The sequence below is a fragment of the Onthophagus taurus genome, chromosome 11 (genome assembly GCF_036711975.1).
Source record: "Onthophagus taurus isolate NC chromosome 11, IU_Otau_3.0, whole genome shotgun sequence".
NCBI classification, from domain to species: domain Eukaryota; kingdom Metazoa; phylum Arthropoda; class Insecta; order Coleoptera; family Scarabaeidae; genus Onthophagus; species Onthophagus taurus.
In genome coordinates this window covers 10738195-10748307 of record NC_091976.1, presented here as the reverse complement: position 1 = coordinate 10748307, position 10113 = coordinate 10738195, and the positions used below count along the sequence as shown (strand labels likewise).

At 34.6% G+C, this 10113-nt stretch overlaps 1 protein-coding gene and 1 long non-coding RNA gene across 2 annotated transcripts; one reads left to right on the top strand and one right to left on the bottom strand.

Moving 5' to 3' along the window:
• Nucleotides 1-209: 209 nt before the first annotated feature.
• LOC139431758 (uncharacterized) lies at nucleotides 210-833 on the top strand. The gene is made up of 3 exons (XR_011641830.1): nucleotides 210-287; nucleotides 353-413; nucleotides 468-833. It is a non-coding gene; the product is annotated as an uncharacterized lncRNA (long non-coding RNA).
• A 6192-nt stretch (nucleotides 834-7025) lies between these two features.
• LOC139431756 (uncharacterized) lies at nucleotides 7026-9469 on the bottom strand. Its single transcript, XM_071199887.1, has 2 exons — nucleotides 9397-9469; nucleotides 7026-9342 (listed from the first exon to the last, which is right to left on the bottom strand). The coding sequence occupies exon 2, from the start codon at nucleotides 9112-9114 to the stop codon at nucleotides 7099-7101; it is 2016 nt and encodes a 671-aa protein (XP_071055988.1). The 5' UTR covers nucleotides 9115-9342; nucleotides 9397-9469; the 3' UTR covers nucleotides 7026-7098.
• Between the last annotated feature and the right edge of the window lie 644 nt (nucleotides 9470-10113).

The window sequence follows — 10113 nt, the reverse complement described above, 5'->3', positions numbered from 1 at the left end:
TTTTTTTATACTCTGTAAGTATTTTTTCTTTTTACTTTAATTTTGTATTAATTTTTTATACTTTTATTTATAGTCGGAGGAGTAATTTTACCACCGCCACCGCTTATCCCATTAGATATGGTCGATTTAACCGGTGAAGGTAATGATGACTTAGTTGGTTTTTTACTTTTTAATTAATTTTATTTTTACAGGAATTGATCGATCTAACGACGGGTACCGGTGGTGGTGTAGGCGCTGTTAATTCTGTGGTAATAGAAATAGACATTACCACAGATAACGATTCAGCGGTAATTGATATATTTTTATTTTATATTCAGTTGGTTTTTATACTTTTATTTCATTTTATTTATAGCCGGAAGAGTAATTTTTGCTGCCGCTTATCCCATTAGATATGGTTGACGTAACCACTAAAGGTGATGATGACTTAGTTAGTTTTTTACTTTTTAATTAATTTTATTTTTTTATAGAGGAAGTAATCAAACGCTGTTAATTCTGCGGTGCAGTATAGCTATGGGCGTTCTGGACCAAAATCCCATAAGATTTAACATTGGGGGTCCGAAATCACATTTAATCCCCACCATTATCTGTTGAAGGCAATGATGATGTAGTTAGTTTTTTACTTTTTAATTAATTTTATATTTTTTACAGGTGGAGTTATGGTATCGCCACTGGTGTTGGTAATGATGACCATGTGATCGTTATCGCTGACTCCATGAGCGCATCACATTTAGTATTTTATAAAATCTTTAATTTGTTATGTGTGATTACAGTATTGTATTGTATAAAATTAAATTAATATATAAGAAATTAATTAATATATTTTATTTAACTTATTTTATTTAACATGTTTTATTTACATTTCATTGAATATCCTATGTACATGTGATGAGCATTCCGTTTTTAATATCAACCTGAAGTTGGGGCGTCTTAAACAAAAGTTACACCAATTTCCAAACTCTAGAATAGTATCGCCACACTCTTCTGTTGAAACTATTTCATGATCGATTTTACATTCTTCATATGCTACTACAAACAGCCGTTCCGCAAAAAAATCTTTGAAACCTCTAACATATATGTTATAGCGCCTTATACAATCATGACACACCCCACCATGCGCTGTTTTATAATAGCACCACCACATACATATCTGCTGATTATCTTCAAAGATTGCATCACTTTGAAATTTTCATAAAAATTAGCATCCGTTGTTTATTCATTAATTTGCTCCTACCTACCTATAACTACTGAAATGGAATGATAGCGCTTTTATACACCGATGATTCATTTCATAATTTATATTGTGATCATATGCACCCACTATCTCATCCCAATTATCTTCAACCCAGGTGTTCCATAGCGCTAATACTAACCCCCAGGGTAAATACAAATGTAGTCTTAAAATTCCCACTCTGTTATTTACACTTAAATTTATACGTTTTAATGCTATGTCGCGTAAAGACATTGGTTGGAATTTATATGAACTCATTTTTGCTAATATTAAAAAATTACTATCATACATCCTTACTTATATATGTCCGTCCCACACCACATCCGTTATCCCTTGCAAATGAAATGTTTAAATACATAAAATTCTGAAATTAATTAATTAGTTACATATTTAACTTCTAATAGAAAACATGTATAAAATGATGGATGTCTCAGGAAGAATTTAGATGCGCATTGAAGGTGTTTTTAAACGATATTATTCTACATGCTGAAAACTCCGAAATCGAGTTGAAACTATTAAATTTAGAAGACCTGGACACTGAATTATTTGAAAATGTTGAGTTCATTATGTATTGTGATTATTTATCGATAAACTGGAAAATCTATAGGAATGGAAATACGTTCTATGCTGGAAATAGTGATGTATTTGAATTTCATAATAAATTTAAAAGTTTTTTAAAAGAAAAAGGACACTTTATTGAAAATGAAAACGCTAAATTAATCATTATGGATAATGCTTTATCTTTCAATAATAATATCGAACATGTGGAATTTTGCTACTTTGATTATGCTGTTTGGAGTTTATATCATAAAAATAATGTGATTTTTGCTGTATTTATGAGATATTAAATAGATTTATTAATTGATTTATTATTATATTTAAATTTCCCATTTTTGATTTCGCATACATCCTGTTTTTGTAAAAGACATAGTTATTTCCATGGTTTACCATGACTTCCCGGAAATCCGCCCCTATTTCTTCTTTCATGTAAACATCCTGTTTTTCATAAAAGATATAATTATCTTTATGGTCCACCGCAACTTCCCGGAAACCCCCTCTATTTCTTCTTTCGTGTCAACATGCTGTTGTTCATAAAAGAGATAGTCATCTTTATGGTCTACCACAACTTCCCGGAAATCCCCCCCCTATTTCTTCTTTCATGCAAACATCCTGTTTTTCATAAAAGACATAATTATCTTTATGGTCTACCGCAACTTCCCGGAAATCCCCCCCTATTTCTTCTCTCATGTAAACATCCTGTTTTTCATAACAGACATAATTATCTTTATGGTCTACCGCAACTTCCCGGAAACCCACCCTATTTCTTCTTACGCGTCAACATCCTGTTGTTCATAAAAGAGATAGTTATCTTTATGGTCTACCACAACTTCCCGGAAATCCCCCCTATTTTTTCTTCTCAACCAATGAAAGTTCTGTAAACATCCTGTTTTTTATTTCTAGATAATTCGAAATGACGTGAAATTTAGGTATATAAGACGGCTTTTAATTATGAGTATTCTAGTTAAAGTCAAAGCTGCTATACCAAGTATGTCACTATCGCATTTAAATAAGTTGGGGCTCTGTGAATTCCCACAGAAGAAGAAATTGGTCGATTTGGGCTTGAAAATTCCTCATCCTATAAAACAAGCAAAACGTGTGACAACGTTGAAATGGCCATCAGTTGTTCTCGAATTAGAGGATGGTTTTTCGGTGTTTTTGCCGAAACGGATGGCTGAGGAGATGACTGATGAACACATCCAGTCGCTAAGTTCAATGTGCATCATCTATGAAGGGGAGAAAGAAGTTAGGCAAGTCAACAATGCGCACCTTATATCGTTTTGTGAAAAATCTCCCCAACCAAATTAAGTTAACATAATGAACGTATATACTATTTTTTTAGCAATAAAATTACATTTATACGTTAATATTCTTTTTATTTCAAACATATTAAATTTACATTATTTTTATTTCAATCCTATAATCTCATACTATGTTGCTCTACTACACCATCCTCAATTCTGATATGTTCCTAGATATGTTTCACAATTAACACAATAATGATCAATGTTCATACACGTGTCCATTAAGTATGGTATCCAAATACAAGGCCAGCATCTATAATTTAAATGTTTATTAAATTTAAGAATCTCTTTATACTATAATTTATTTACCCAAACAAACATAATATTAAACTGAACGTGTGAGTTCTTGTTGTTATTTTAGATTTAATCCTAGTTTTACCTTCTTGCCCACAATGTGAGCATACAATATTTTGACTTTCTGTTCCGTAAGCTATGTGTGACATATCTGCTCACTTGCTGTTCGCTTAATTCGTTTTAATTTAACCCATCAACACCGCCCCACCGCTAGGTGCCTGCATGCACTCGCGGGCCGGAAGGTGCTTCACCCCCACCACAACAGAAACCTACATTTTGGCATGGCGGATGAGTAGACGCGTGTGGTGTCGTAGCTCTTAAAAGTAAAAGTTTTTACCGGTTAAGCTTCGAAAGAAATTGTTATATTTAGTCATACTCTTCTATTAAGAAGGGGTGAAGTAAGGGAACAAGAAGCAAATTGTGGTTGAAATGGTTATTACTAAATCCCAGTTGGCTGAATGGGAAGAAATTATCCTAGAGGTATTTAAGAAGGATTCCTTTATTAATTCAATCTCCTCTATAATTGGAGGAATAGTGGAAATGAGGATAACAAGTATTATTGATAAGTATGAATCAAAGATTGCAACATTTGAAAAACAAGTATCCGATTTAAATGAGAAAAACTCGTCCTTGAGGAAACTTGTCGAGGACAAGACCGACGCACTTGAACAATACTCGAGAAAAACCAGTATTAGAATTTTTGGAATGCCAGAAATACAGAACGAGAATATCGAAACAGCTGTTACCGATATTCTAATAAACAAACTAAAGGTTAATGTTACACCTAATTATATTGATGTCTGTCATCGTGTCGGCAAAAAAAGCGATAAGCGACCGCGCGCTGTTATCGTAAAGTTTTCTACATATAAGTTCAAATCTGAAGTTTTACATAAGAAGAGGAATTTGAAGGGTTCAAAAATAGTTATACGAGAAGATCTGACAACTCGTCGGGTCCAACAATTGAAAACTCTGGGTGATAAACATGGAAAAAGAAATGTGTGGTCTTTGGGAGGTAATTTATACTATAAGGTAATTTGATTTTTTTTGCTCTATTCTTTTTGTTTTTATGTGTTTACAATATTGCAATTATTGCTTTTTTTTTTTTTTTTTTTTGATTGTTCAACTTAGAATTAGTGTACTAAATAATGACGAGTAAGAAACTCACCTTGGCTCACCTAAACTCGCGCTCGCTGTTACCGGCCCTCGACGGGGTTGCTTCTGTAATAACCCTTAACGATTTTGATATTGTCGGAATAACGGAAACCTGGCTCTCTCCCGAAGTTACCTCAGATTTAGTGAGTATACATGATTATAATATATACAGACGGGACAGGGTTGGCAGGGGCGGGGGTGTGGCGCTGTACATAAGAGCATCTGCTGCTTGCTCACTCATTAATGTTGACGGCGATGTGGAGCAATTATGGGTTAAATTCAAATATAATAAAAAGTCCTACGCTGTGGGTGTGGTTTACAGACCTCCTAAATTAAATTGTACCTTGTTTCTAACGGAAATTGAAACGGCTTTATCCCGTATAGTACCCATGAATGATGTTGTAATCATGATGGGCGACTTTAATATAAATTTCTTAAGTATTGACAGTCCTTCAACGTTGGAATTAATTAAATTGTTGGATACGTTTGATTTAGTACAAATAATTGATTCCCCAACCAGAACAACTGCTACTAGTTCGGCGCTTTTAGATTTAATATGTGTCCCTGACTCTGATTTGATCGAATCATACGGTGTAATTCAGGTTCACCACCTATCAGACCATGACTTAACATGGTGTAAGTTGAAAGTGGAAAAAATTAGAAAACTGCCTACTTCCAAGGTGGTTAGGGTTTTTAAAGATTTCGACTATGAGAGTTTCTATTTGGATCTTTGTCATTTTCCTTTTTATAGCATATTTGATATGATAGATGTTGACGATAAGGTTATGTTTCTAACAGAAGGCATAGTGGAGATAATTGATAGGCATGCGCCATTGAAAAGGTGTACTTTTAAGAGGCCTGCAACGCCGTGGATAACTCCAACAATTATTGAAATGCAAAATCTGAGAGATAAAGCTCTGAAAGACTTTAAAAAATGCAATACCACGGCGAAGTGGGTTTTTTATAAGGACTTGCGCAATTATGTAAATGGTGCGATCAACAGAGAAAAAAAAGCATATTTAGATCTATCCATTAACACTAATAAAAATCCCTGGTTGGCACTGAAACAATTTGCTATACCTAAAAAAACAATTGATGCTGTGCCACTACACCTATGTCACCCAGATGAAATTAACCGCTTTTTTGTCAATTCCGTTACCTCTACAAGCAATAACATCGATCATGAGCTTTGTAGTTTCTATAACAACGCTGGGAGACCATCGTGCGGGTTTTCATTTCAGTCTGTCAAGGACCTTGATGTCGTACAAATTATAAGTGGCATAAAAAGCAACGCAATGGGCTGGGATAATTTAAACGCAAAAGTTATAAAATTGACAGTTCCTCATTTGATTCCGTATCTGACACATATTGTTAATGAGTGTATTGCTAGTGGTAAGTTCAATACCCAATGGAAGTCAGCTTTAATTTTACCTCTACCTAAGGTGCGTGAACCTGTTAATATCTCAGATCTTCGACCCATAAGTATACTACCAGTCTTATCCAAGATTTTAGAAAAGGTTATGTTTAACCAACTTAATAACTTCGTATCTTCAAATAATTTACTACCGACAACTCAATCTGGGTTTCGTGCTGGATTTAGTTGTGTTACTGCACTTTTGAACATTGTTGACGATATAGTTGAACAGACTGATAGAGGAAATCTGACGTTAGTTTGTCTTCTGGATTATTCCAAAGCTTTTGATCGTATTAACCACACCGTTTTGTCGGCAATTCTAAAGTATCATGGTCTGGATGATTCTTCGACGGCTCTAGTTACGGATTTTGTCTCGGGGAGACAACAAGCGGTGAAAATGGACGGGGTTAGATCGGAGTTTATTCCTACAAGATGCGGATGCCCGCAAGGTTCAGTCTTGTCGCCTTTGCTATACACACTATACACAGCCAATTTCATAAGTTGCATACAATACAGTCAACCACATTTCTACGCCGATGATACTCAGTTGAGTATATCTTTTTCTCCTGATGAAGTCGACGATGCATGTCGAAAGTTAAATCAGGATTTAGAGGCTATAATTGGACTATCTCGGCGTCACAACTTAATTATAAATCCAAAAAAAACAGAAATTATACTCTTTGGTCCAACGAAAGTGAAAGAGCGGGTACGGGGTAGAGTTGGGGTGTGAGTAGATAATAAATGAGAGTTCTGGACCGGAAATCAATCCCCCATCCCCGTAATCCCCCATGACGTCACTTCCGGTGTCATCCCACTTCCGGTGTCATCCCACTTCCGGTATCTTGTCACTTCCGGTATCTTGTCACTTCCGGTGTCATCTTCAACCCCATGTTAGTGCCCTTTTGGCCCTTCAACCCCCAACCCCCCTTCAACCCCATGTGAGTGCCCTATTGGCCCCTTCAACCCCATGTGAGTGCCCTAATGGGCCCTTCAACCCCCATCCCCCTTCAACCCCATGTTAGTGCCCTATTTGCCCCCTTCAACCCCCATCAGAGGAAGAGAAAATCACAAAAAATTAAAGTTAATACATATATTAAAAATTTAAAACATACTCGAATAAAATGATACTATTTTCTACTTAAATATATTTAAACGTTATTCGAAATAGTTGTAAAATGACCCCAAGCCAATGTTTTAATACCATCGGCATCGATACATCGCTTTGAATCATGTGGGGAAAGGGCCAATTTGTTTTGTAAAACGGTAAAAACCGTGTGGTTAAAACTTCTAAATAATAACTGTTTTCTAGACACGATGGAATTTGAATGTAAACAGTCGAAATAATTTTGAAATGAAAGCTTTTGTTTAACCACAGCTTTCCTAATACCTTTAGATTTTTTAGTAACCCGCCCATCAGCAACCCGATTTGCGTACACCTTCGATCTTAAGCCAATAAATTCGACCATTACGTTTCCGCAATTTTCATCCTTCATCTTACCTAAAACCGCTTTATTTTGCAAGGGGATGTCAAACCGATTATCGGGACTGTAGTTAGATGTATCAAATTTATCTAAATTTAATTTAACATCGTTATACACATCGTCAGACTTAATTAGTACGGTGAAACTGTCGGTATCCATGTAACACAACTGAACGTCCTCGCCGTATTTAGGTTTTAAAAAATCATAATAAAAATCGTACATTAATAATTTTGAGAGTTCTAAAACTGTAAAACCAACGTATAGAGGTTTATCGTAAACGATATGAAGACGCTCCATTTGAATTGCCGAAAACGTTTCTGTGAATACTTTAACACTTTTAAAATTTAATTTAGCGATTAAACTCCGAGCTCCAAGTCTAGGTCTACCTGCGGTTTTGTCAGACCTGATATCGTCCCAACTGGTTACTAAGCGGACGTCGACTCGCTTATCAACATTTTCCATGGTTTTACCGAAAACGGCGTTGTTCATTAATTTAAAAAAATCCTTTTCAAAATCATTTTTAGCCGATTGACGTAACTCTGTATTTTTATCTATATATGACTTTAACCAAGGGGATTGTTTAAACGATAAAACTCTATTTACTTTACTTATAATTAATCCGTGTGCAACGGCTTGTTTTAAATTTCTGTAATGAATTACATAATTTGTCTTATCAAATAAATTTGGAATTAATCGTTTATCGCTCTCACATTTACAGTTAGGGGGAATTAAATTTTCGGCTAAGAAAGGTAGATCATTATGCAGGTTGTGCAAGTGTTCGGGATACGCAATATCCACATCTAAAATATATCCGAAATCGTAATCATCGGCTGTATTATTAAAATCTAAATTTTGAATTTCGTTTTCAGTCAACCATTTAAAGTCGGAAACGGGGATAAATTGAGACATTGCCCACCCATACAAATTATTAGCGTCCCAATACATTAAAAATTTTGAAGGCGAATTAGCATCATAATTTTCCATATATTTATTGTTTGCTTTAGCATGACGTAGAGAGCACTGTGAAATGCCCCCACGGATACCTTTTTTAACGAAATGAACTTGATCAATATCCGTCAACAATTCCAATTTAATTTTCGTAAATTTTAGCATAGCATCCCAAGATAACCCCGGTGCCGTATAATAATGCGCCGGATCTAAACCGTACGTTTTGAAACATACTCGTCTAAATTTCTCAAATACATCAGCTAATAGAAGAACATCGGTCTTTAAGTATAAATCGGAATAATCCTTAAAAGTATGACAATTAAATTTCTTCCAAACAGTTTGAGCATGGGTATATTGCTCATCAGATATTCCCTCTAAATTTAAATTATTAAAAAATGCCTCTTTAGGGGGTAAGGATGTGGCATTAAGCCTATCAAATGATGACATAAAGGCGTAGGGAAAGATTCCCTTTTTGGTCAACAATTTAAAGTAATCATTGTGTGGGTAAAATTTACGCACGTGAATAAAATCAAACTCATTAAAGTTACCTGCTAAAGAATCTAATGAAGATGCCATGAACCGAAATGAATCAACAAATCTTAATTTAAAGAAAACATTTTCAACAGATTTGTCTTCACTAATTACCTTATCAACCAACACTCTTTTACTAAAACTAATGTATCTTTCTTTATTATTAGGTAACACATCAAGTCCATCTTTGTCTGCATCAGCCATTTCTTTAATAAATAAATGACAATCGTACCCACTAAAGTTATGAAAAAATATCGGAATAAAATTTTGAAGTTTGAAATTTAGATTACAATTTGAATGGGTGGGACCTCGGTATTTACCGCTAATATGACAATGATCACGAACCTTAACCTGGTTTGAAGTAAAAGGATTTTGACAAATAATACAATTTTCAGACCGGTTAGTGGCTTTGCCCAATACGGACGTGTTTTACTAAAAAGTTTAAAGTTTTAGAAGTTTTAGAAGTTAAATATTTAAATTACTTACGTAATGAGTGACACGGAGGGGTCATTTTCTTCCGTGACTAGAGGACGGAAACGTGGACGACCCAAACGCGGAACTACATCGTCACAAACTAAGAGACCAGATCTTAAAAAAACACCACCGAAGAATCTGCCACATGGCGATCCAGGGACGTCAACACAAAGGCAAAGCGGGTTATTCAAAAAACCACAAAAACTGGATTTTACAAAACAAGGTAATAATTCAACAAATAACACACAAAAAATAAACCAAAATACAAATAAACATATTACGTACGCGTTTAATGACAAAATGAAACAGCTAAACAAAGAACTCACTACGATTTTTGAAATTACACCCAAATCAAAAACATTAACAAGAAGTCAACTGTCTCTCCACTGGAGCGAAATTCAATTTGCAAACAATGTAGTTCATAATGACATAATCAGCGACACTAAACAAGGTTTTCTAATTAAATCTAAAGAAAACAAAAACACAATATATAAATTACTAAACATATTAAAAGAAAAACAAATTATCGGAGATTTCATAGAAAGTAAACCTAGACCAACAATGAAAAATACATTAAATAACAAATCCAACTCATTTTCCGTAATCATATGCGATGTGGAACTAGATATTGTAGATGAAGATATTAGCAACTTCCTCAATGATAAGCTTATCTTTCATCGATACTGTAAACGAATAATATCACGCGCTACCAACAATCCAACACGAAAA

Excerpts from the sequence above, each read along its gene's own strand:
- LOC139431756 (XM_071199887.1), bottom strand. The coding sequence starts at position 9,114 with ATGGCTGATGCAGACAAAGATGGACTTGATGTGTTACCTAATAATAAA.